The 27,012-nt window shown below is 50.6% G+C and overlaps 3 protein-coding genes across 3 annotated transcripts; 1 reads left to right on the top strand and 2 right to left on the bottom strand.

Annotated features, from left to right (window-relative positions):
• Window positions 1–1,419: 1,419 nt before the first annotated feature.
• On the bottom strand, window positions 1,420–5,822 carry NCLIV_035960 (conserved hypothetical protein; the record flags this gene model as incomplete). Its single annotated transcript, XM_003883798.1, has 8 exons — window positions 1,420–1,579; window positions 1,815–1,955; window positions 2,580–2,678; window positions 2,947–3,015; window positions 3,616–3,656; window positions 4,171–4,338; window positions 4,870–4,988; window positions 5,744–5,822. 8 exons carry the CDS (start codon window positions 5,820–5,822, stop codon window positions 1,420–1,422), a joined length of 876 nt encoding a protein of 291 aa, XP_003883847.1.
• A 3,877-nt stretch (window positions 5,823–9,699) lies between these two features.
• NCLIV_035950 (hypothetical protein) lies at window positions 9,700–10,564 on the top strand (the record flags this gene model as incomplete). Its single annotated transcript, XM_003883797.1, has 2 exons — window positions 9,700–9,747; window positions 10,298–10,564. 2 exons carry the CDS (start codon window positions 9,700–9,702, stop codon window positions 10,562–10,564), a joined length of 315 nt encoding a protein of 104 aa, XP_003883846.1.
• Window positions 10,565–12,456: 1,892 nt separating this feature from the next.
• On the bottom strand, window positions 12,457–27,012 carry NCLIV_035940 (hypothetical protein; the record flags this gene model as incomplete). The annotated part of the gene is made up of 28 exons (XM_003883796.1): window positions 12,457–12,531; window positions 13,104–13,172; window positions 13,267–13,403; window positions 13,627–13,765; window positions 14,716–14,817; window positions 16,096–16,194; window positions 16,445–16,528; window positions 16,980–17,031; window positions 17,230–17,285; window positions 17,739–17,845; window positions 18,175–18,236; window positions 18,381–18,578; window positions 18,787–18,865; window positions 19,269–19,415; window positions 19,969–20,065; window positions 20,526–20,684; window positions 21,212–21,334; window positions 21,897–22,011; window positions 22,319–22,363; window positions 22,768–22,869; window positions 23,192–23,207; window positions 23,889–23,973; window positions 24,425–24,589; window positions 25,022–25,111; window positions 25,481–25,616; window positions 25,809–25,881; window positions 26,501–26,639; window positions 26,926–27,012. 28 exons carry the CDS (start codon window positions 27,010–27,012, stop codon window positions 12,457–12,459), a joined length of 2,838 nt encoding a protein of 945 aa, XP_003883845.1.

The raw sequence follows: 27,012 nt of genomic DNA, 5'->3' as shown, positions 1-27,012 counted from the left end.
GCCAAGGCGATGGCGCAGTCTCTTTCAGAGAACGCGTTTACTTGGCAAAAACCACGAGTTTTTGGGATCATCTCTACGTTAGTACTGGGGAGCCGGTTGTTTACCTTAGTCGATCTTCACTGCCATGTGGATCTAGGTAGGTGATTGATGAAGCAGGTTACACGACGAAAAGGCAGAAACAGTTGATTCAACCAACGCCATAATAAACATTCAGATGCTCGTGTCTGAAAAATGGATTACTGTATGGCGTTTGCGTTCACAACGGTAAGGGGTGAAAAATCTTAGCCCACATGCAGGCCAGCCGGGAACCGAAATAGGAACATAGCAGCACGGGGAGTCGAGTAGAGATGCATAGAGGAATGGAGTATCTAAGCCTGGACGAAACTCCGTCATGCATTTCTACTTTTTGAATATAAATGTATATTGGTCTCTCTATGGGCATGGAGTGGCACGCATGCATACAAATGATGTGTATATGAGTATGTGCGTATAAACGAAACGTGGAACACTAAAGGACTTCCATAGGTAACTGATACATATTAGCTCCTTAGTTTATAGCACACTGGCCGTATGCCTTCTTTCTTAAATGGTTTTCCTTTCATCTTATGATTCTGGAAAAACAGATTTCTTTTTCCGAGTAGGCCTCTGGGCACGCGTTTGCGTTTCTTTGCACAGCAAAAGATCGGAAGAGCGGAACGTTCGACTCAGCGGGTTCAACGGAAAACCGAAAACGAGATCGATCGATTTCTCAAGTATGTTGACAGGTCTCGAGTGCTCATGTCGCACGGAAAACGAAAAATGTCACTCAACAAAAAACCTCTGCAGGCGCGTAAATGTCTGCGATAGAGTTATGCATACAGTTCAACTGTATAACGCAATAGAGGCACCCCAAGTTTAAGGCGCAACAGGGAGGAAAGCAAACACCAGAATTCCCTGCCCCTGAGATGCCATGCGATGGATCAAAATATCTGAAACCCTGTAAGGCATTCACCGGTTGCTGACGACGTGTGTGTGTTCGTTTATTGGTAAACAAACACGTGTATATCTGTCAACGTATCGCCACATATGCGTCCTAAAGGCGCCTACTAAAGTACTTTGGACTGTATTCTACTGTCTTCTCTAAAATCTACTCTGTCACACTCGCCAAGAGCCTGTCTTCTGTACGCAGGAACCGTATGACTACACGGAATGCTGATTGGTCCAGCCGAGTATTTCCTGGTAGTTCTTGAAAAACAGGAATAAAACGAAATCCTTTTCCTACTTAACTGTGCGTGTTACCCCTTGTGGGACTACCTGTGCCCACTGATAGCCGATCAGCTGAAGCTGCCGCATGAACCATTATCGTTCGCTGGTGCAATCCACACAGGTTCACATGAAAGGACTGCACGAACTGCTCTGATGGAGTGTTTCGGGTTTTTTCTACTGCATCGCCAATTTCTCCGAGAGAATGATCGGACTAATAAGGCTTGATTTAAGCATCTCTATCTCCTTGTCTTTCTGGGGTGAATCAATTAACCCATGGCCTGGAGGAGGCGGCTTCATCATCCGCTGGTTTGTCGTCGTGAAATCGACGGTTGTACTGCGAAGCAAATATTAAAAACACCAACCGCTCCCGCTAGACGCGTGCGCTATCCTTCAGGAACAAGGCTCTAGGTAGGGCAAGTGGAAATCAGCTGAAGCACGTGCAAGAAGTTTTTCGCTGAATACTACGTTCGTAGTCTCCTGGGCGCCTCTGTCAGCCCAACTGCCTCAGGAATCAATTCGACAAAGAAGGGGAATTCAGACATCTCCGGGACTCGGTCAGTTCCACTTACAAAGGAAAGTAGAGGTGACTTTCCAGGTAGTGGGAATGAGGTGTGCGGAGACCGACGAACCGGTGTGCTTTTCGGCCGTTCTGAGCTTCTCTTCCTGAAAGCGCCTGCAGATGTCCCGAACTGGCTTCCGCTCGAATCCGTCTGTTCAGAGAAACAAAAAGTCGTTTTGACAACAGACACAGACAGCAGGGGGTCCACGATATATATGTATATATATAGCAGAAAATATAGAGGAGAGGGATATCACGATACACGCCAGCGTTGACTTGTCATGTGGTGTCAATCGCACGTTTGCCAGTAAGTGACTTGTTCGTCTTTCTTGTGTTTGTATGTAAACTAGACTCCACGGACGCCATATGAAAACGATTTTCCGTCGACAGTTAGCCAGCGTTCTGAATGGGCCAATCCCAGATATTCTTGCTGGTTCTGGTGTTTGGTTCTTGGATCCTCGCCTAAGAAGTTGTTTCTTGTTTCTCCCTGTTTCACGCAAATCCCCTAAAGCGTCTATCGAATGGGTGACGCGAAGATGAGATCCACGGCAATCCTTTGTTCGAAAAGCTTTCGTTCCGTTCCTTCTCGAACCGTTGACGGGACTTTCATGTAAATCGGCCCCTCTCCCCGAAAGCAGAAGTTGTGATAGCTAGTCTTGCGCTACGAGAATCTACCGCTAACACACCGATTTCCTCTTCTGAGTCGCTGACGCATCCTAGTGTTTCGGGTGACAGAAAACAGCACCGCCGCAACGTATTCGTTTTACAGCAGCACCTGCAGTAGGACTCGAGGTAAAGACGGTCAGTTGGTTCGATTCCAGTCGGGATCGATTTCTCGTCGTAGCCAGGGAGCGTCTCCCGTAGAAGCATAAGACTGAACACACAAAAAATGATTCACCGCGATAACGTGCAGAAGAAGGTGTACACTTCAGCTACCAGCCCAGGTGTGACCTCCGGCTCTCTCTCCAGGGCTGCGGACAACGGAAACTGTCGGAGAGGACCAGAGAAAAACCACCAAAGAATGTAAGTCTGGTTTCTCATTTTCCGTGGACAAAGAGTCACATACGCCAAAATGCTCCCGAGGCCGAAGCACAGCGAGCGCACAGGGAAAAACGATATTTCAGCTGCATGAAGAACTTCACCTTTTGAGAGCTTCAGCCAGCATAGCTTTGTCTTCAGCCGTTCCCTCGGTAACCTGCCAGTCTTCGATTCTGGTTCGCACAATTCCACATACCAGGAAAGGCGTCCTCTCGACCGTGAGTGAAACTCCAACTCGCTCCTGTCGCGTTTGTATCTACGAACCCCTGAAACCCACGCTACATAGTCGTCGTTTGGGCACGAGCAAACGGATCAGCGGCTGGGAGCCTAACGATGCTTGTGACGCATTGGGGCTTTGGCGAGCCTATAGAAGCGTTCGATTTCTGTTCTCCTTCTCTGATATGTCCTGCCAGAGTTCGCGCGAACAATCTTCCGACGCGAAGCACTTTCGTTTCGCTAAGGTGGACTAGTGGTCCGGCTCGCACAGGTTTAGTTCCTAATCGTTTCATCTGTAACACGTGTGATCTGTATGCCAGTATCGGAGCTCTGGTCTTGGCTTCTGGTCGTTGATAACTGGCTCGATGCTTCACTGCTGTCTCGCGCGCGTACCGGGGGCCGTCAACGATGAGGTCTCCGTACTTAGTGGTCGCTACTGCAGGAGGGCGTATCCGTACTTTAAATGGATTCTCTCACATTTGCACGGGTTTTTCTCTCAACAGTTGCGGAACGAGTGAAACAGCAAGTTACTCCCTGATTGCTTAACTCATTCTTACTTAGCAGAGGCGACCGGATGGAGCAGAAAGGCGTACTCTTGCTGAGGGCAGCACATGACGGTTATGCTGTACAAGACGCTCACTGTTGCCCCTTCTCTTTACAGACTTTCTGTAGGCGAGATGCTCGTAGTCTCTGCCCTATAGGGAAAGTTGCGTGTGAAGGCCCGCATGATGTCCTAGGAGTCTGTCTTTTGTGGGATACCATGCATATGATTTGCTGGTGAAAAGATTCGTTCTGTAATGAGTTCACTTTCGTTACTGAATCGACGACTAGGCGTCAGTTTCAAGCTATACTTCTATGACCGCCAGCACCGTGCCGGTACCATTCTGTTCTAAAAGGCCACTTTTTTCACGTCCTGCCATGAAGTCCAAAAATGTCTATACCGGTGATAAGCATGCCAGAAACGTGGGCCTTCTTTGTCGTGAACTGCCGGGGTTCGCTGCTTTACTCCACCCGGTTTTCACACGGCACGGCGACATCGATTTCTAGTTTTTGTTGTCACTCTCCGAAGACGACGCGGTGAGGAGAATCTTGAAATACCGGGAACATCTCACTTGCTGGACGGGCTGAAGTGTCAGGCTGTTGTGTTCTGCAACTTCGCTGGCGAGTCGGACTTGATTCTTCGTTCCTTCCCGCTTCAGCACATTTGGCCTTTCTTCCACATGTTGCACCTGGTCTAGACTTCGAAAACAAGTTTCCTTGGGACGTCTGAGCCCGTGGCGCTGCATGTGAAGAACGCAGTGTGTTACAGCGCCTGATGAGGCCTCAAGGGGCGAACCGCGGAGAAAATAGGAGAGAAACACAAAATAAGGACGTTTTATTGCAAATGAATCCGACGGTGACATAAACGCGGGTGACGGTTCCGCGGCCGATCCAACAAGCGCTACACTCTCCATTTCTGTACTGACTAGGCCGGTATCTCCAGGCGACTCCACCATGCATACATAACCCCCTGAGTTACACGTCTTTAATTTGTGGAACGAGGCAGTGACGTTACCGTTGACATCCGCCTAACCTCTTTTCTAATTTGAAAACACGCTACATGTTAGTTACACGAGAAGCGGTAGGTGGCAAAGGAATGGTGGCACCCGTGAATTTGAGCGGTTCTCGACTCATCGTGGGGAGAGCACCAAACCCTCGTCTCCCAGGTGTTAAATCTAGTTTGAGTTCGTTATGCGGTTTTGCTTTGTAAGGTAGATCAAACATTCTTCTCCTCAGACTGAAGCCGGAGCGTGACACCTGGGGATGCTTACGTTTTTGTGAACAGCTGGCAGTAGCGTGCCCGAGCTCTTCCCTTCAACGTAATCTGCTGCCATGATCAACGCCTTTTTCTGTTGCTCTTTTGCATTCATCAGCCATGGTTCGATAAGGTCTGTGAAAGCAATCGTGACAGACAATGGCGAGCAGTCGCGTAATGAGATCGGCACGTACACTTTGACTCTTTCAGGACAGAGAGAGGTCAACTGAGGCCCCCCTCGATATCGAAAGCGCGGACGCCCACAGAATGCTGGAACAACCGCAGACAGCCAGGAGGGACTAAACAGAGCATATAAGATACGGCGGCTCAGGGCGTCCTAGAACACTGATCAGTCGTAATGGAAGACTGTGGTCCTCTTCACGTGGAGTTTGGAAAGCTTAAACTTATTCCCATACAAACGAGTTCACCCAAGAAGACTGGCGCATACCTCCAAGAGGCTTAAAAGTAAGAGAATCGTTTACATGAAGCCGTGCCTCTCAAATTACTATGATTGGAGAACAACCTCGTGCGACCGGTGAATTCGAACGGCGAGACAGCCCACCAGAGAGAGCACTACGAACTACCCCTCGAAAGCCGTAAGTGGAGCCGGGACTTCGCGCACACTGTTTTCATTACTCTGCCCGCCCTACTACGAGTATTTTCGCGGCGCTTGCAGAACAGGAAAACCCTACTTCTTTCCGAAAGGCAAAACAGATCGTCGTCCCATCTCCCGCCAGTTGTGGCACTGTACACTTCATCGGGTTTTACGTGATCGTCCCAAATGGCAGCAAGTCAAAAATAGAACCGGGGGCGGCGGGAATAGGGGGAGGGGAGCCATATGTGTGCCTTCACACAAGAATGTGTAGGTCGAGAACCATTTTGTAACTTACAGTAGAACCTCGGCTTCACGAGAACTTGCAGCGCGTTCTGACACGCCACATCAAGGTTCGTGAGTCTGTACTTGTCCATGGTTTCACAGACTTTGGAGTGCAGCAGGTTCACAGAATCCCTCGGAGCCGTCTCCGTCCCTGATGTGTGCCTGTCAGGGGTCCTGTCTCCACTGAGAATAGCATGTCCGTCTCGTGCTTTCTTTTTGAATCCCCCGTAAGTTTAACTCAGCCAGTCCCGCGACCCGCAAACGCCTGCTTTGACGCGTCTCAGCGCAATCCGCCACACCAAATTCCATCCTAGTCACACCACAAACTGGTTCGCGCTCTACCGAAGACAAACGCGAGGGCAGTGTGGGGCTCCGGCTGCCCCAGATGTGAACGTTTGTGGGAGTCAGAGCGGGTGACTCACAGCATAGACCAGCAATTCTGGATTATCTTCCATCAAGAAGCGGAACAGGAGTTAAAAAGAAGCAAATTGTATTGGAAAAAGCAATCAGCGTTTTTGTAGGTTTCCAGTGGATTAGTACAAGCTGGTTCTGACAACGTGAACGGAGAGGCGGTGGCCTGGTCTTAGTTAGCATAGACCGCAGCAAAACAAAAAAAGAGACGTTTTTACTCTAGCTCACCTGATGTGAGCTCCAGCCCACAGTCAGACTTGCACAACACGTTTGAGTGAGAGTGCTGCTTGAATATGGAGAATTTCATGAAGAAATCGTAGTCGGTACTAAATTGCTGACCGAGTTCTGAACGACACGAAGACACTTCCAGTACCAGCGCATAAACACGTAACAATGCACAAGATCTCACACCAAACTCACAGGCCCTAAACGTTTGATTCGCTGCAAAAATACTTAGAAATGGACTGACAACAGGGAGCGAATCCGCCTCCGTCAGCCCCATATCCATTACCAAGCCCGACAACGTCGGTTATGAAGACGCGTAACTTCATCCTACCCACACGAGGAATGGTATCAAACGCGACCTTTTTCCATGCTCGAATGGACTTCACTTATTTTATTTTAAGCGTTTGACTGGAAACCGTGCCCGACTGAGCTAGAGATGCTCGCCGCAGTGTGCCGGTGCTGTTCCTCTGTGATTCTGACCGGGCAGTTTCGAGAGTGCTTTCCAATTTTAGACCGCCCTCTCAGAGTGAAAAAGAAGGCTCCTCTTAGACACTCCTGTGGGTGTCAGAGGGAAGAACGAACGGCCCTGAGACAGCGGGCACTCACATTGACGCATAGAAAATGACGGGTAAGGCAATATTAGTAGCAGTTGCTTAGTCCATTGCCTCTGTGTTAGCTGTCTGTCGTAGATTCATACGAACTGAGAGCCTCACGTTCGGGCGGCTAGGGTAGGCGGCGTGAATTTGGATCCGTAACCGCCTGAGCAGTCGCGCACTTTCGGAGCATCTTCCTCTCTTTTACAGTGCATGAAGTCAAAAAACCCTTTTGGGCTGGCCTAAGTACGCACTGAGCTAACTAGATACAAGGAAAACAATAGCTCGGAGACCGAGGACAGTCGCTGTTTGCCAATTGGCCTGACGACGACTCTCTGTTTTTTTTATGATGACTTCTCTGCTGACCCTTGGTACATTGATATCGTGGGAAAAAAACACTTCTTCGCGGAAGTTAGAAATCCACGGGCTCTAGCCCTGAAGATTGTGCCGTACCGCTCTAAAGAACTGTTTCATTAACTCGACTCTCCACATCATTTCTAGTTATAAAGGGGGCACAGACCTCCCTGACCATTTTGGGTATCCCTCCTGTCGAGGTGCCGGATACGAGGGTCTGCACAGCGGGAAACAACGGGGTCTTACACCGTCGGCCCGTTGATCGATTACCCAACCTCATTCTACGAAGAATCGTATCTGGTCAGGAGCGATACACCCCTTTTATCAGCCACTAAGCGGTTAGCAAGCGCGGTAGCGATTGAATGAGTCAGTGAGAACCGTGCAGAACCCCAACTGTTTTCGATAATGCTGCGCAATCACCACCGGATTAGTAGAAGCCAAGCCACGAAACTTCTCGCAAACCAGGAATGTAAGCTGACGTCGGGCTCTGTTTCACCACGCCTGGTCGACTGGTTTTTTATCATGCTCTTTTTTGACGCGACAAATCAGTGCCGGAGTTGTTTTCAATACACCCCAACTCGAGCTCTCCCGCTGTCAAATCCAGAAGAGCCGGTTCTCGATGTTTCTTTTTCAACTCGTGGAAACTGCTTCGAACCTCTTGCATGTGTCGCCTCCTGTGTTGTTTGCCCGTCACTCGTCGACGGACGCAACTGGGTACAGGAAGGATTCTCAAGTCCGTTCAGCTGACGATACACATACACCGTTTCAGCCTCCTGTATGCTTAACGGGTTACGAAGTCTTCCTTCCCGCCTCGTCTTGTGTGTGTCCACGAGCGTAAGCCAGGCTTCTATTTCATCGTTTTCTGCGAAAATCCATACATTTTTTGGATCTACTCTCACACGATGTGTTTCTTTCCGCGAGCGTTCACTCCGTACCGTCGCCGACGTTCGCATCGCACCCCCACCTCCGGATTCGCCGAGTTGCATGCAATTGGGGAGATGCTCACGAAATCCGCGTGTTTTCTTCGAAAAAACACGGTCATGCGAGTGACAGCCTTTCACTCTTTTTCCCTTTTCCACGTGTGAGGTCCAAAGCGGACGACTCTGTCTGGTTCCTGTCCCCTTGCTTCGCTTCGTGTTTCAGGAGGAGCCTGCTGCCTTCGGACAGGAGTGTCAGTGCAGTTCCTTGAAACCCCGCATGCGTCACGATTTTCACCCTTCCTTGGATTTCTCCCGTTGCTTGTATTCTCAGTCTCTTTCTCCTGTTACAGTCTGCTTCCTCTTCGCCATTTCGTCTTCCAGCACACGTTTCCCGTTCTGGGACCAAGGAACGGAGGAGTCGATCCAATTGCACTGTAAGTGGGTCTCCACCTCTCCGTAGATTTCAGCAGTGCAGGACCACACGACGAAATTCAGGCACCCGGAGGAAATCTTTCCTTTCTGTCCTTTATGCCGACCAAATACATGGCGTCCCGTGCTTCGTTTTTTCCCCTCCTCGTTTGCCCGGGAACGAATTGCCACGCTCCCCATCTCAAGTGGAACCGTGACCCGCGGTTCGTCCTCGGAGCGCGTCCCTGTCGCCAGTTTCTGCTCTGTCCTTGTTTTTTTTCCCTGTCTTCTCTGCACTTTTACATGTCCTTTGCTTTCCTCCACCCCTCTATCCCTCGATTGCTGTTTCCCCCACCTGTTTTTGTGGATCTTTACGCGCCCCGGAGACTGTTTCCTCTGTGAGGATAGCGCGTCTCGTGCCCGCGTTCGACTGCACACGATAACCGGTTGTTTTCCGGGTGAACCTTTCTCCTTTTGCACGTTTTCCTTTCCGTGCATTTTCGGTACCTCCCTTTCGTCTGTCGTTTCTTTTCCGGCTTCTTAGTTCAAAACGGCGCTGTTCTTCCAGTGATTTTCCTGGTCCCCGTTACCTAACTTTTTCCGGCACACGCCCGTCTTACACGCCACAGGGAATTTGACCGTATCTTGCAGCAAGCATTTAGAGGAAGGCCGCGTAGCTCCACAATGCACGCATCTAGAAGCCACGTGTTGACTTCGGATTAATAACGTCCTGGACCTACATGTTCGTTTTCTCCTGTCTTCCGATTTCCACGCATACATGTCTTCGTGTAGATTTGCGTCATGCTCGATTTAGATTCTTATTTTCCGATGCGTCTGTGTTTGGAGACGTCTTCTGGATATGTCTTCGCATATGTATAAATCTACATGTGTCTAACTGCACGCACTTCTGTTGAGGGCGTTCAGTTACTTCTTGCCGACTGAGTCGAGGGGTCTTCATCCACACTAAGCACGCATCACAGCCCCGCTTTTCTGCTCTCCGTGTGGACTGATGCGTGTTTCCAGAGCAGAGACAATTTCCTCGCATCCCTCGCGTCAACATGGATGAGAAGATTGTCGCGCTGAATCCCAACAGAGATCACCCTCCCGTAAGTCCAGAGCGTTTGCGCGGCATTCTGTGAGAACTATCTCCTTGCGCGGCGAGCACGGTACGGCCATGCTCTCCCTGTTTCTTGATACACTTTAACATTCTTCCGCATTGTTTTCTAGCGAGAGCCCTCTCGGCAAGGCATCCAAAGGTCGACTATATGGCATTGCCTTGCGCCGATGAGCCCCCTTGTGGAATTCGCTTCTCCTCTATCAGTCTCTCTTCCCCCTCCGCTTACCGTCCAGAAATCGAGTTGTGTCTTCATTTCCCCCTCGTCCGTCTGTCCGGTCTTTTGTTTCCCTCGTGTGCGTCACGAAGACATTTCCTTGCCTCTTCCTGTTTGCGCATCTCTCTTCCTTCTCTCCCGTGCGCAACTTGCTTCGACGATAAGGCAACGCTTTCTTGGCCGTCGCCCGCGTCTTTCCTTTCTTATCCCCGCCTTAACCCTGCGCACGGAGCCCCGGATCACTCTCCTTCAGGTGCATTTTCTTGCCGTTAGGTGATTCTTTTCCCTCACCTGTTTTCTGCGTTTTTGCTTGTCTTTCTCTCAGGAGGGCCCTCTCTCTGTTTTGGCCGCCTCTGTGAAGGACAACTCGCAAGTTCTGATCAACTGCAGAAACAACCGGAAAGTGCTGGGGCGCGTGAAGGCCTTCGATCGCCACTGCAACTTGGTCCTGACCGACGTACGTGAAATGTGGACGGAAACTTCCAAGGGCGGCGGAAAGAAGAAAGTCCGAACGGTGAACAAAGACCGCTTCATCTCCAAGTTGTTCCTCCGCGGAGACGCTGTCATCCTGATCCTCAGAAACCCCAAATAAAAACGACCGCCTCCGCTCTTGTTAACGCTTCACACGACACCGGGACGCGCTCATTCCCGGTCAAACAGAGCATGGACGTGTATATGCATTCACACACACATTTGTGCATGCACGTATATGTGTGTATATGTGTGTGTATACGCGAGAAGGGAAGTGGAGGATCGCGTGATTACGTGGAGGGATGTTTCTTGTCTCCGACTGGGGGAAAGACTGAAGGCACAGTGGCAGTGCAGCGCGCTCTGTGATGTGGATGTGTTTTGCTTTCCTTCTTCTGTTCCGCGAAGCTGTTCTCCTCTCACACAAACCCACACACGCAACGATACATTCACATGTGTGTGCACCTTGGATGCATACATATTTGTACATTTCTATACTTATATATATATATATATATATATATATACATATTCTTCTGTATGTGTGTGTGGGTATATATATATACATCCGTGAATACACATACATATATATACGTATATGCATTAATATACGTATATGTATTTATGTAATATGTATTTTTGTGGGTGATTGCACGTTCGCATGTCTTTTTGCCTCTCGTTTTTGTCTCTTCAGCGAGAAGAGGCCGGGGTTTGCTTCTGCCCCTGACTGCACTTCTGTTTCGGGCTGTGCCGCGTGCGCTTTTGTTTGCTTTCGTTTGTTTCTAGCCGTGCGCGCAGGCACACGCTGAGTGCCGTCTTCTCTTTAGGGTGACTTGCGAGACTCAAGAAAACTCTGGTCTCAATCTCGATTTCTTGAGGTGTCTATCCAGCGAAATACCGGGAAGCAGATACAGGAACAGACTGAGGACAAGAAGTCTGTACTCAACCCGCTCAGCCTCAGCAAAAACTGTCTTCTACACAGAGAGGAACAGGAAAACAGAGACGATGCACGACGCTATCTCTATCCAGTACTCTCACGGGCAGAGCTTCAACTGAATGCTCTACCTATATATATATATATATATATATATATATATATGCATGCACATGTGTATGCATATGTAACTAAATTTCGCCCCTCCAGGCATTTTTTTCGTCTCCGTGCTGATCTCTCGACATGCAGTCTCTATATAGGTATGACTGTAAGGGGACCAGTTCAGATGCAGGCTTTCGTCTGTTCAACTCTCGACACGTGTATCATTTGGAAAAGAGCAGACACGAGCTGCGGGCTGTTGCGAAAGGTCTCGCGGGGCCGTCGCACACAGCGCTCGCCCGAGTTTATCTTCTCGGAAAAAGCGGTAGTTCCGGCGGAGTAAAGACCAAGAGTCGCGCGCGTTTGAATCAGGGAGGAGACACAGGCACATTCGTTTGCACCTCAGCCTGCGTTGTTCGAGTTGCATTCGAAAAGGCGAAACGCTACCGCGACAGAGATCCCGCGGGTCCGGGACTCAGTGGCTACTCCACATTTGACAAGAGAACACGCGATTTCGCAAAAACAAGCGGAGAAGCGGGAACCTCTAGAGTCGGTCACATTGCGAGTCACGCAGCGAAGCCGAGACCAAAAACAGGAGCGACCTGAGGGTGCGTTTTGCGAGCCGGAAGAAAACTCGCAAACTGTCAAGGACACGACGCAGACGGCCGCTCACAAGAACCCCAAGAAGCATGGTCTGGCTCTCAGAGACGCCAGCAGAAACACAAAGCACACAAACACCTACGTTTTGTAGGCCTATCCTTTTGCGTGCACGCGCGGTCGGCCATCCTGCATGCAGTGGCAGCGATTCGGCACTGAATTTCTCGCATTGCCCGGCACTCTTTAGGCCCCGCCGGAAACGCCGCGACTGTTTCCGCCTTGCCGCTGTCTGTACAGCTCGCGATGCGAAAGCGTCAAATCGCACGCGACCCTTTTTCTGCGCTTTCCAGGCCTCTGTTTTCCTCTCGCTACATGCGTTGTCGCCTCTAGAGTTCGTCGTCCAAATCAAACGAAGCAAATTCGAATTTGACGCGCAGCACATAACGCATAATCACTTGGTTCTGCGAAGAAAAGACACAGGCAAGTCAATACCAAAATGCAAGTCAACACGAGCTGGAAAGGGAAAAAGACCAGACGTATCTATATCGATATCTATCTATATCTCTCTCTCTGCTTATGAACGTCTATATCGCTATAGTTATCTACATACATACGTCTTCTTCATTCTAGCAGAAACGGTGTAAGGGAGACACGAGTTTGTTGCTTTTTTTCCTCACATACCTCGACGGAAACAGATTTGTATCCTATATCTGTCTATATATATATATATATATACATACAGATATAGATATACATATATGCTTACGCTAATGTAGGAGCACACACCTCTCTGTATGTACATATATTATCTGTAAACTCATACCTGCAAATGAATTTATTCGGACGAAAAAGACACTTGGAAATAAAGGTGGAGACACAGACACGTGTCTATATACTCCTATCTGTCAATCTAGTACTCTTATATGTCTACTTATGCATATGCCTATATCGTTTCAGTCTGTCAAGAAGGAAAGACCTTTGTGTGGTCCGAAGGGTTTGTTTGTCGATTCAAACGCGAATTTGCTAGACACACCGGGTTATAGACGACGTATTCGTTGTACAAGAGAGCGGCGTCAGCGCCCGCAGCCTCGTCCTTCTTTGCCTAGAAAGTCAAAAGAGCAAGGAAATCAAAGCAACCGTTTTTCGATCGTGACAGGACCGAACGGATCCGGCGGACGCCCTTGAGACGAGCCTACCTCTTCTAGCGCCTGCTTGTTGGCGGTGCATCGCCCTGTGCGCGCTTTCACTTTCTCCTCGTCGACAGCCGAAGGAAGTTCAACCTCGTCTTTCGGGTTAGGACAGGATTTCCCAACTCCAAACAAGCTCTGCAGTCCTGGGAAAACCAAGAACACACTTCGGCCCAGGCCGGAAACTTGCGAGAGACAGGCGTCGCCAAAACCAGTGTAACGCGCGTGTGCACAGAAAAGCTAGAAAAATCAACAGACATCACACAGGACGAACGAACGGCTTCACCCTAAACTCTAAATCCCGACACGGGTCGTGGCGCATCAATGTCCTCGAGCGTCTTCTCTTTTCCCGTTTCTCGTTTCCTGTACCTTTTTCTTCGCAGTGCTTCGCCGCTTCGTAGTCGGCCTCGAGTCGGACGTACGGCTTTCCCAGAGCGACTTCACAAAGAAGCAAAATGCCCTCGGGATTCTTGGATGTCGCAAAACAGTACTGAGAGGATTTGCTTGCCTGAGAAAAAACAAGCGAGAAGGGGAAGCAGCCGCTCTTACCAAAAACGGAAAAACACTGGAGACCAACGGGGACCGCAGACATAGGTGATTGGTCTACTTCCCAGTATCGACATCCATATATATATATATATATATATATACATGCACACATCTGAACCTATACATATATATATATATATATATATGTAAACGTATATGAAGAAGAGCTACCGGGTATTTTGCATGGGCATGTCACCAGTTTGCCCTATTGTGTATTTGCATTTATCTCTAAGTTTCCTTGTCTATTTTGTTGCACTTCTTGATAGTGATTTTATATCTGCGTTTTGCAGATATTTCGAAGCACATGGCAACTCTCAAATACATGCAGACTTGAATGTGCTTCACACACGCCAGGATTCGTCAGCCGAAAAAAAGTGAATGAGTTCTTCAAAGCAGAGAAAAATCAACGCAGGACACGTGCCAGTGCCGCGACATTCCACACGCAACTTACTTCTTACAACGGCGCTTAGCTTTCGCCGTCCTACCGGATGGGTTCTGAGCCTCTAATAAACTACCGGTATCGATAGCGACACAGCTGCCAAGTTAACCTTTGGGAAGCACGACTCTGAGAGCTGTCTCGGCACTGGTCACAGGTGGAAGGCCAGAAAGCAGGCGCTGCCAATCTACCGCCTTCTCAGTCCGAGCGAGGTAGCCTCCACAGGAACGAAACTACGACGCACAACCCGTTCACTGCATGTATTTTCTTTTCATAATCTCTTTCAACGCGTTTCCTCGTACTGCCCTGTTATATTTGGGAACGGTCACTGTCTGCTGAAAGCGGGTGACGGCGACCAGAAGCAAGATCCGGAGCGCCTGGCAGAAGAGGCATTTTGGAGAGGAAACGAACACGCGAGTCTCCTCTTTTGTGTTTCTTTTCGACGAGCGACTGCAAGCACCTTCGCCACTTACGAGATCTGCAAAGTAGACACCTTTGTCGAACATGTACCCTGACGATGGAGCCTCCGCAGGAGCGATCTTGAGCCCTTGAGACAAAATGCTGGCCCAGTTGGTCTAGACAAAGACAAGACACACGCCCTCTACACGTATGCGCTTTGCAAGACCTGACCATCATGTTTTAAGTGCATTATGTATAGTGGTGTCCAGCGTAGATTTGAAAAACCAGCATTTGCATACACGTTAAGCATACACATCTATGAAAGTCAACACAGACTACATCCAATCACGGGAATATACATATATATGTATATATATATATATATATATATATATATATATGGAGGGGGAGGGCGTTGTGACGCCAACTGTTCAAATGGGGGATCTCGACGGCGTGCCGTAGTGGAGAGACAAAAACGCCCGAAAACGCTTTATATGAAGACATATGCGCATAAACAGATGAATGTATCTGCTTCGTTACGTGCCTAACGAAACCGGCGAATCACTGTCCACAGACATTGATACACATCTACGCATGGCACACGGCGACGACACTGTCGAGATACCATATATATATATATATATATATATATATATATATATATATACACGTGTGCAGAGATGTTTGTACGCAGATGCGTGTTCACATATATGTACACAGGTACAGAAATGTGAATATATATATATATACATAGTTCTGTATTTTTATGGGTGACTGTAGACAGGTGGGATGTGCACGTTGTACCAGTCGCGATCCATGCCAGAGCAGCATGCGGTTTTTAATGGCTGTGTTGAACCTTTGCCTCTCGCCTTGGCGGTCGCATTTGAAGAGATGCGTGAGTTTCAGGCTCCACGTGTTGTGCGTCGGTGCATGCGTCTGCTTTAGCATTTTTTCGACGAGCTTCCAGTCCTCGCTGGCGGCTTCGACGGGCTACAGTGCGGCGCAGCACACGAGGCAGGCCGAACGAAAAATGAAGCGAAAGAACAACGCCCACAGATCTTCGGATAGCGTGGACGGAAGCGCAGAGAAGAACGGTGGCGAGAACAAAGGGAGCGGATGAGAAAGGTGGGGGAAACAGGGTAGACAAGTCAAGCGAAGAACGGGAGAAAGCCCAGGAGAGGCCAGAAAGCGACAGGGGAGAGAGAGACGGAGACACGATACCACAGATGAGACAAAAACCACGCTCAGCAGAAAGCGAGAGCCAGGAGAGCACCGGAAAAACCAGCGAGAGGATAGCAACCTCTCGGCGCGTTCCTAGTACCCTGGCCGTCTCCCGCAGGATCGCTGTCGAGCCTTTTTCTTCTGCGGCTCGTCGCGGGTTCCCGGCGGGGGCCTTTGCCGCCCGAGTCACCTGCGCATGCGTTCCTGCACAGGTGTATGGCGTGCGTCCTCACCTCGAGGTCGCACTTCAGCTGGTCGTACTGCGCATCGATGGGGTGCTTGTCCTTTGCGTTCTTCATGGCGCCGTCCAACAGCGAATTCGCCACAGACACCTGACAGAGAAGCGAGCAGAAAGAACGGAGAGACACCCATGCAGTCCTGAAGCGCATGCAGTCCTGAAGCGCATGCAGTCTTGGAGCGCATGCAGTCGAGAATTCCATCCTCTCGGCGAGACGGCAGGTCACACCTCTTCTCACGCCAGGCCGCGAAGCTGGCAGTTCGGTCCGGGACACGGCCCCAGCGAGCTACTTGCATGCGCGCATTTTTGCGGGCTCTCTTCCAGGGCAACCTGCGTGCACTCACGTCGAGAAGTTGCTCCATGATTTCGACCTTGGCGCGGAGTTTCGCCAGGGAGTCGATAACGGGAGGGACGGCGTTCCGCGCAAACTGAGGCACGTGGAGAGAAAACCAGCAAGTTAAAATATTGAATATATCGCTGTCGGCCTTAACTGGAAAAGATCGCGCCTCCATGGAAATTTCGAATCACTCAAACTGCGGTCCGAAGCGGTCTACCTGTGGCGGTCGGTGAGACACTACACAGAACAAAACACTCAGTACGACAGATGCACATAGACGCATGTCGATAAACATAACCCCACATGAACAGACAAATACAAATCTACATGTACAGTTATATATATATATATATATATATATATATATGCGCACGCATGCATGTAGAAATTCATATACGTAGGTACATCCATCCGTGTGCGAGCAATTATAAACACATAGGTGCATGTCTATGTAGAGAGAACAGGCGTAGAGTGCGTTTGTTTGGAGGGCTTTTGGCTAGGCATGCGTGACAGTAGGCCTGATGGAGTTGCGAATCTCGTACCACATGAGGAATTTTGTTGTAGAAGCGATTGGTTGCGTCGGCGAGACGAACTCTGGAGAAAAGAAAACAAGAAGGGTTCTGAATTGTAATCTGTGGAATCCGCCTCGATTTGCGCGCCATCGTCGTTTTCCACGAGGCGCGCCCTGTCGCGCAAAAAGGTTCGCTGGCCTCTGGCAAAACGTGGAGCTGAACTAACGACGCTTGCGCGTGCGCCGCACGCATTCGTCCAAAGCCGGTATAAGCCACTCACGTGAAAATCTGCGTCGTGCGCTTCTCCGCCGCTTCTTGCAGGAGGGTTTGCAGCTCCTGGCCGCAGGGTGCGAGGCAAAAAGAAGAGAGAGAGGCGGTTGCAGAAACGGGCGGTTCGCAGAAAGGCGACTCAACCATACAAGCGATCCGACAGAGAAAGGGAAAAACAGCAAAGAGTCACGAGAAGAACAGGAAGACACAGAGAGAGAGAGGACAGGAACGACAAAGAAAGGAACAGAGGAAGAGAACGAAACACATAGACAACGAGAGAAAGAGACAGAGAGGATATGCTGGACTGGAAGGTAAGAACAGGAGGACGAGGAAGACAGACAGCGGAGAGAGTCGATACACAGAACAGACACGAGATGCCACAGGAGGCATTTTGCAAGGCTGGGAGACGAGTTTTCGAAAGTCGAAGAGCAGCAGGGAAAACCGAAAAGGAGAGGGAAAAGAAACTATGAAAGAAAACAGAAGACAAAAAGAAGAGAAAAAGAAAAAGAGCAGACGGACCTGAAGGATAGCGTAGCCTTCACTCAGTTGCCGCTTAGAAATACTTTCGATTGGCATTCTCTCCAGATTCAGATGTTGCTCCGTCAACGCTCGAGCAGCCATTCCCCCTGAACAGAAAAGCAAAGTCCAGCAGATTCGTCTTTGGTATTCTTTCGTACACCGTTATATATAAATATATTTGTATACATATGGGTACCTATTTATCGCTGTATATACATATATATATATATATATGTTGGTAGATGTATGTATGTATATATATATATATATTTGTAGATGCGTATGCAATGGTATCTGTGGTTAGTGAAAAAACACAAAACGGCAATCCCTCGAGCTGCGACTACTGCAACTGTCTCCGTTGCGTGCGGTTCTTCGGTCGCGCTCTGTCTCTCTGTCGCTTTTTCGAGACCCTATGCGACCTGTCGAGTGTACGTACGGTCGAAGACGAGCTGAACCAAATCCTGGACGGCGGCCGGGAGAGCGCTCTCGGTTTCGACTCTGGCGCGAGAGGAAGAAAGAGCCAGACACGCGAACGCATATAAGAGAGATAGAGCCTTTTTCCCGCGGAACGCGGCGGAAAGAAGACGACAGGAAGCGGAACCAGTCGCGAAAACAACTGCAGAAAAAGACACGACAGCTTACTTGACGCTGCTCGGCGAATGCTGCTTTTTCACTTTCTTCTTCTTCCTCTCATCATCACTTGGCTCTCCGTCCTGCCCTCGCTTTTCCCGCTTCACCGGGAATTCGCCCTCGTCCTTAACTTCCTCCTTCTTCACCTCTTCCTTCGTCGCAGAGTCTGCCTCGTCATGCGCATATCCTTCGAGTTCCACGATAGCATATCTGGAGTGGAAAATGGACATAAGAAGCGACATTTACCAAGGCACCTTTCGAGACAAACAGAAAAAAGGACAGAGAGAAGCAGGAACGGAAACGGACATGCAGACATGCACCAGGTCTGCGCTGAACCTTCATACGGATTCGCACGAGATCTGTGCCGGCTCCAGTTTCTGTGAAAAAACCCGGAAGAAAGCAAAACGAAAACTCGTACCTCCCAGGCTGCTGCGGAGAGTCAAAGCGATCGGCGAACGCGATGCCTGTCAGGCCGAAGAACTTTGATTCGAAGGCTTCTGCGCAACAGCACACCAAACGCGCGGACAACACCAGACACTGAACCGCAAAATTTTTCACGCGGCTCCACACGCCACATCTGTTCTTCCTGTGCTTCCAGAAAACGTAAACCCGTAGATTCATGTCTATAGATCACATATAAATATATACATACCCCTGCATGTATAGATATATTTTTATATATACGTGCATACATATATGGAGGGGTGATGCAAATAAGCATATACAGGGGATGATGGAAAAAGAAGGAGGCGCGCGACTGTGAGAGCGTTTACTTCTACTGACAGTCCCTCATGTCGATATGCATTCATCTGCATGCGTAACAGAAGAGTTGAAGGAGTCCATGGACATGTAGACAAACACAATTTTGCTCCGGGGAGGAGAGGTTTCGCGTCTTCTCACGGATTGCGCTCTTGAGGCTCTGCCCGTGGCTGTATTGTCGGTAGTCGTTCGTCACTTTGTCGTCCGCTCCGAGCCGACCCCACCGCGTAAAAAAGTGAAAAGTCGTGTTTGTCTGTATCACCTGCAAGTTGTAGTATTTGTTGATTCCTGAACGCATGTCGGCGCAATCGCCAGGCGCCATACTCAAGAACCCTCAGACTGCAAACCCAAAAAGCGAGACCATATGTCCATCTCTATCTAGCCCAACACGCATATCTTTCTCCCCGTTTCTATATGAATACTTCCATATACATGTATATACAAATGTATATACAGAGGTATCCCTTAGAGGCATGTATATGTCAACGCAGTTCCGACTTTCGTTGAGGGCCCTAGGGAGGGTGCATGCACGTGCGTTGAGGAGGCGGCTTCGCTCTTGGCCATGCGCGAGAGAGCGAAGCACGGTCTTAGACGCTAGGAGACATCCGAGGGAAAGAGGCGCAGAAACCCTCTGAAGTTGTTGGCGATCGCCCCTCCCGTGCACGCGCGACGCATGCAAAGAATTTCACGCTTCGACACCTCTGAGCCTGGAGGCCACTCGCCGTCACTCCACTGCATGCAGACGCGGGGAGTTCTTTCCGGTGTGCCTCCTGTTCCTGCCTTCGAGCATTCTTTCTCATCAGCTGCTTTTCCGTGCGCTGTCGTCAGAGGCGCCCATCACCTGTCGAGATGTCGGTGAATTGCGTGGACGCGTTGTACGCGTTGCGCTGCTTGTCGACGTAGATCTTCCCGCCTTTCATGCTGAAGAGAGGGTCAACCTGAGCAGAGAACCCGCGCGATAAAAGAAAAACGAGAAAGAGGCGCGCAGATATATGCATCTCTTTACAACTAGACAACGGGGACATGCAAATCTGTGACGCATGCAGGCGAAGAAACGCTTAAAAACTGTAAACGGCAACTGGACGCAAGGGAGAGATCTGCGGGATTGCCGCCATCCATTGCTGCCTCGCGGTGTCACCGGAAAACAGGTGCGTCCCACCTGCGGTAAATACAGATAGCCGCAACGAAACAGAGACAGATGGAGCGGTCTAGGGATACACAGAGACACAACTCGAACCTCTGGAGATGGTGACACGACCCAGACGTCTTCAGCTGTGAAACGCAAAACGGCCCCAACACGGGCAGCGCCGAGCGAGCGTTCGTCCTGGAGCAAAATCGCCCCGCCTCCAGATTCACTGCCCGCAAGCATGCAGATGAGAATTATGTGCATGCGCCGACCTTCAACAGAGCGGAGCCCGCCTTGATGGGAGGGCGCTTGACATTCATTTTCGCCTTTGTGAGCGCCTCGGCCTCGGTCTGAAGCCTCAGAGTCTCCGACACATTCGGGAAAGGCTTCAGAAGGTCGCCCTCGACGAGGTAGTACGCGGCATACTTTCGCTGACGCAGAAGCAAACCCTATGAGCGCGCAAGAAGGAAGCGACCGAAACCCCACACGCCGATGAAAAACAGCAACATCTGCGTGTACACCTGCGTATGCGCATGTGCCCTAGTTCTCCTCATTTCACAGGTGGAGACGGCTGACGCACCGCTCTGAGCTTTTGCGGACCGTTTTGCATCTTTTCAAAAGGCCCAGAGTTCGCGAGGTTGAGCACGTGTTGCGCATGCCGTTTGTGTACCAGGTGATGTATATAGTGTCGATGCACACCCCGCTGCCTCCACGCACAGGTCCGCCTTTACAAATCAGTACTCACGCAGAAACAAACACGTGTGAAAAATAAATATGTCCACGTATACCTTTGCGCCTGTATGCACTTGCAAACCTGTACATAGGTCGGTTCACGGGAGATGCAGATGCTAAATACCCCCACCGTCTTCTCCAGAGTGTCGCCTCAAACCTACAGACGCCGCCAGATATATCGATGCACACGCGAGTGCACCTCTTTTCGAGTTAGAAGGTGCCGTACCTTGGGCATAATGTCTGAGACTTGCGCAAACGTCTCCGCTTTGCGCAGAACCTTCTTGGCCTCGGAAAGCGTCACCTTCGGCTTCACGTTCTTCCGGGAGAGAAGCGCAGGCACGAAGCTGCACTGGCGAGGGGCAGTAGGGACGCGCGTGTGTCAGGACACAAAAAAGAAGCGAAACATGCGAGCGAATACACTTCTAGAAAGGCGAGGAAGACTCCAGTTACGCGGTTTCTATCAGAAAGTGAACACATCGAACACGCCGAACAATCCGATAATGAGGGCGCAGTACACCACGAAAAGGCGGGGCGTCCTTGAACTCTCTTTGGATGAGGAAGCTGGTCGCATTGCCGCGGCGAATGGCTTACCCCTCCCTGTTGTTTCTGGGGAGTGAACAAGAGTTTCAAGATCTAAACGCCAGTCGCTTTCGGAACATGGCACTGCCTCTCACACTCGAGAAGAAGCGTGAAAAGCAACAAGGCGGGAACGTCACGCGATGCCTGCCGTGAGAGACAGGCGACGGGAGCCGGAAGCGCCAGCGAGTCGCGCAGCACACGCGTCTCCACCAACAGACACTCCCTCTGGTCCACATTGAGAATGGGTTCATCTTCCAGGATTGGATATATCTCGCGGGTCTTTCTTTTCCAGTCTCTGACGCAGCAAAGTGCTGTTTGAGTGGCAGTCTCACCCGCACAATGGCGACGCCTGCAACTTGCGCATCTCGGTAACGCTGCGAAGATTTGGCTGCAGCCCAGTCGTCGTCGCTGACGAGGAGGAGATCGGTGTCTTTTTCGAGGCTTTCTCTGGGGGAACAGCCAGGCCGGGACGGGAAAGAGGCGGAGAAGAATGATGAGGCTTGTGTTTTTCAGCGAGCTCCAGAGAACAGCGGAGATCAGCATGAGGGGGAGTTGGAGATGGGCGAAAAGGAGCGGGTTTGCAGACGAGCACGAGCGACGCAAGTGGCGTGGAAAAAAAAAAGAGAGAAGATAGAGATTTCCTCGCATGGATGACAAGAAAAACGGACAAAATGAGACACGGGAGGGCTCGCTGATGGGACATAAACCAACTCTAAGGCATGCGTGGATCGCGGTGTTTCACGAGCAAACTCACTGGAAGACGCCGCCGTGGGACGCAACCAACTTCGCCAGTGCAGGCCTGCGCGAACAAAGGACAGCTGGACATTCATTCCAGGTCCAGATTGCGTGTGTGCTGTCGTCCTTTTCGAGACGAGAAGAAAGTGGCGTAGAAAAAGAAAGAGAGGAAAGAAGAAAGATGGGAAGATGGTACCGTGGGACAGCAGATAACGGCGAGAAGACGCGAACAGAAAAGAAATAAAACAGAAAAGGCCAAACAGAGAATCGCTAACGAAGCGGAGGGAGTGTTGACGCAGAGAAGACGGCAGAATGGCCCAGATTCGTGAAGGCGACAGAACGAAGGATGGAGCGAAATGGAAAAGAACACGAGACCATGAGGCAGTTGAAGAGGCAACGCTGTGTGCGATCCCGCAGCGAACAGCGGAGATCGGTGAAAGAGGAATACACTGGATTCCGCGCGCCTACCGAGGAGGGTTTGTAGATCCAATGCATGTGAATTTCAATCCGGTCAGTTCCGCCTTCTTCGGAATGTCGCCTTCCTCTTCACTGTCATACTTTACATGACCCCTGGAAAAAGCGAAGTCGAATTCCAGCGACCGGACGTGCACGAAACGCTCGCTGTCCACACCTGCAAAACTCGTTTCCAGCTTTGACTCTATCAGCCTCTCACCTTCGCCATACGGTTTTTCAGATAGACACACAGATCGATAGATGCAGCAATGGAGAGGGCGACACAGAGAACGAGAGATGAAAAAGCGGACTGACAGAGAGGAAGAAAGAGAAAGGGACAAAGACAGAGAGATTGAACGAGAGACCGAAAGGGAGATAGAACGGGAGATGAAAAGAGAAATAGGAAGAGAGGCAGGTGAAATGACAGGCAGATGCTTACTTCTTAGGTGGTTGGCCTGCGAGGAATCAAGACAGAAAGCACGTAAGACAAGAGCAAGTGCCCCACGGCAAAAAAGCAGCGGACCTCCTAGAAGGAAACCGATCTTGAGACTGGTTTGCGGTGGGGAAAAGGGAAAAGAAGGCGCGGGCGATTGAACCCTTTAGAGAGTGAGAGCTGCAACCAGCTACGGCCAGAAGCACGTGTTCCAAAAGGCGTCTGTATGTACGTATACATGCCTGTTCGGTCAATATGGACGTGAATAGACATGTGCATACCTAGGGCGTGAAAAGGGACAAGAGGGACAGAATGGAAAACACTTGTCTCTTCCTTCCCACGCTGAACGGGCTGGCTACCTGAGAGCCTGCAACACAGCACGCCACGACGGGGTGCTTAAAGATTTTGGTTCACAATCACTACCCGTGTGTTGTATTCGAATCCGCGTCGAAGTCAAAAGGTCGTCTTCTCCCTCCCAAGAGACTCGCGTCCTTTCGCCACGAGTGACAGACTGGAGTTCAGAGCGGCGGTGGAGAGGAGCGTGTGTGACGGGGGGCGGGCCAGAGGCGCCGAAAGAGACCCGCGCACACATCGGGCGGCGAGCAAGAGCGAAAGCAAAAAGAAAAAACGCGCACGAAAAAGAAGGAGAGACACCCGACGACCCCGCGCCTGTGCAGAATTCCAAAAAGAGGTTCTTTCTCACCGACAGGGTTGCCGAGCTTGAATGCGCCAGGAATATCCTTCGGCGGTTTCCACTGACGGAACACAGGCATGCGCTGAGCCTCGATCTGCGAAAAAAGAAAACAAAGCGGGGAGAAGACAAAGCAGATGAAGCGTGCAACCTCTCAACGCTGGCGAGAAACGGAGTCCAGACGGTGCACGAGGCAGTCCGGGACGAGGAGCGCGAAGACGCCACCCTAAAAGAAGTTCTGCGGTTTCCGAGGTGACACACACAAAACGCGGAGACGAGAGAAAGAAAGGGAAAGACAAAGGGGAAAACGCAGAGAAAGAGGACGGAAGAGACTCTAGATTTAGCATTCAACTCCAGCTACAGTAACCGTCGTGTTTAAATAGCGATCAAGGGGGAAAGGCGACTGGGGCGCCGCCAGGTGCGCGAGCTTTGCATGCTGGGAAGGCGCGCGCGTCCAGAGAGAAGCCCAGCTCACGGTGGGCTTCACACAGGTTCGCTGAGTGGAAGGCCCTCGAGGCATTTTCTTCGGCATTTTCGGAGACACTCACAGGCAACGCAAACAGTTCCGTGCGACTGAGAGCCGATTCCTCCACACCAGTCGCGCTGTTGTCTGGGGGCGTCTCGGGCTTTATAAGATCCGCGAGGGCGAAGCGGAAGGAGCAGCGCATCGCTGAATTTGGCATGTAGCCCCGGCACCGGATGTCGGTTCCATCCTGGCGATGTGGCAGGCAAACGCGCAGCAGAAAACGCGCAGACACAGAGGCAGCAAGGCTTCTCTCATATTGGGTGCGGCTCTGTAGGGCCCACGAGGAGATGCACGGACGCGAGAGAGAAAACCAGCGGAGAAACGAACACCGAGACACACAGAAGAGAAAAAGGATTCCCAAGCTCGTAGTGTACGCGTGGATCAGACGCTAGCCACACAGAAGGCACAAAAGGACAGTCAAAAGAACGGAATGTCCAGAATATATAAATATATATATATATATGCGTGTATGTACGCGTGGACGCATCTGGATCGATGTGGATAGACAACGACGGGGACGGATCCGATTTATCGTGACGAGAAGGCAGAGAAGGGTGCCCTCACAACACGGGATTTAGGTGACGTCTTTTTTTTCTGTTTGTCTTTTGTGTGAAGTCACCTGAATGAGCGCACGCGTGCTGCAGAGAGGACACTTGGGCAGAAGGCCGAAGAGCACACCGTCGGCGATGATCTGCGCCGCCTCGAGCGCCTGCAAAAAAGGCGGAGAAAAACACCTGGAGATAAGCGGCGGCAAACCAGTAGGCCAACTCGTTGTATATAGTCCCCAAAAAAAGGTAGTTTGTATAAACCTAGGAAACCCATTTTATAATGTGTAACGCACGCACTCGAATAGGCTGTTGAAGGAAAAGAGACGACCGGAAAACTTCGAGGTGAAACACCGGCAGCAGTCACACACGTCCAGAGGACACGGGCGGCCGTCGAGCGTTAGCTTGACGCGCGAGACCAGCAAGAAGGAAAACCAAAGTGCCAAGGAGAAACCCTGTCGTTTCTGAAGCTTGGCCTTCTTCCGCTGTCTTCCGCGGGTTCTGCCGGCGCGCCTGTGCCTTCTCGCCCTCACCGATATCTTCTTTTCATTGTAGAAAATCTCGTTCGCGTCGAGAATGGCCAGCAACTGCTTTTTCGGCACCTCCTTCAGGGCATCGATGAGTCGCCAGACGCCCTCGGAGCGCCGCTTGTGCTCCTGAACCAGGGGACTGCATGCGTGGGGACAAAAACAGAGAGACAGTCTAGGGCCCTTCGGAGAAGCCGCCAGAGCGGCGGAGGCAGGCAAGGGTTCGAGAGCCTCGAAAGCGCGAATAGGAGAGGCGAGACGTGCGGGGGCGAAAGTGGAGACAGAAACACATGAGCAAGAACGAGAGATGGGGAGAACGAGAGAGAGACCTTACTGGTTTTCCTTCACTCTGCCGCCGAATTTCGCCGCAACCTTGATGACATCGTCCCAGCGCAGAGCTTGCCAGCCTACGCAAGAAAGGCAAGGTTTCCTTTTCGGAGCTCACTTCTCTCGCCGCCAACGACCGGTCCCCTACCCGATATGCACTATCAAATGTGGACCCTCCAGTCACATACGAGTCCATCTCTCTACATCTGCGTGCAGTTCCAGGCCAACGTCACAAGCAAATGAAAGCCTGCATATATAAATATATACATGTGTACATATGTATGTCTATGGATGTCTCCGATTCAGATGCATGCATATAGATCTACCGTAGAAGTCGCTTGTGGAACAGCCCAGCCATTTTGGGAAGCGCTTGTATCCCCCGTGACTTGTTTGTCAAAATCTACATTGAGGGTTCGGAAGTGGTTTTCCCAAGCACTAGATGAACTTGAACGTCTCGTCGTTCAGTTGTTTATCACTAGTATTATACAGACCAGCAAAATTTAATAAAAAGAACTACTGTAAGCATGTAAGGAGGAAACCCAAGTCTAGCCGTCGGGCCATCTCCTGATATTCCGAGACACTTCTGTTTAAAAACGCTTTTTACAGGTTTGAAATGCGTAACGGTTGAAAAAGTGGTGCCTCCCTCATGGTGTTTGTGTGCGACACGCGGGAAGGCGCCGAAAGCGTTTGGTTTCGCACCTTTGATTTCGGAGAGTTGCGGGTCGTAGGTGGCGCTGCATCGGAGGTGAAATTTCTGCACGTCGAAGCCGTCGTGCCACGGACTCCAGACTTTCCGAAGGAACCGAATGGACCCATCGCCAATGCGGCCTAGACAGCCCTGTGCGCCAAGCACAACGAACGCCCTGCGCATGCATGGTCCTTCACGTGTCTCCAGAGACGAGGCGCGGAGACTGGAGAGCCTGCACAGACGTCCCTGTCTCCTGAGGGCCCTCGCCACGACGCACGCGCATGAGCCGCTCCGGAGACACCGGAAGGAACGGAAGCCTGCGACTGAGAGGCGAAGAAGGAAGGACGACGCTGGAACGCAAAGCCGAGAGTGACTCGAGAGCGAAGCAGAAGAAACACATTCACGAACGGAGAACTCGGTTGCAGGAAGCTCGTACCTTGCACGTTGCGCGATCGGTTGGCGAATAATCCACGCCGAACGGATTTGGAATGGGTGGACGGTTTTTTGATGTTTTCGGTGCCAT

The sequence above is a fragment of the Neospora caninum genome, chromosome VIII (genome assembly GCF_000208865.1).
Source record: "Neospora caninum Liverpool complete genome, chromosome VIII".
NCBI lineage: Eukaryota > Apicomplexa > Conoidasida > Eucoccidiorida > Sarcocystidae > Neospora > Neospora caninum.
This window is presented reverse-complemented; position numbering and strand designations above follow the sequence as displayed.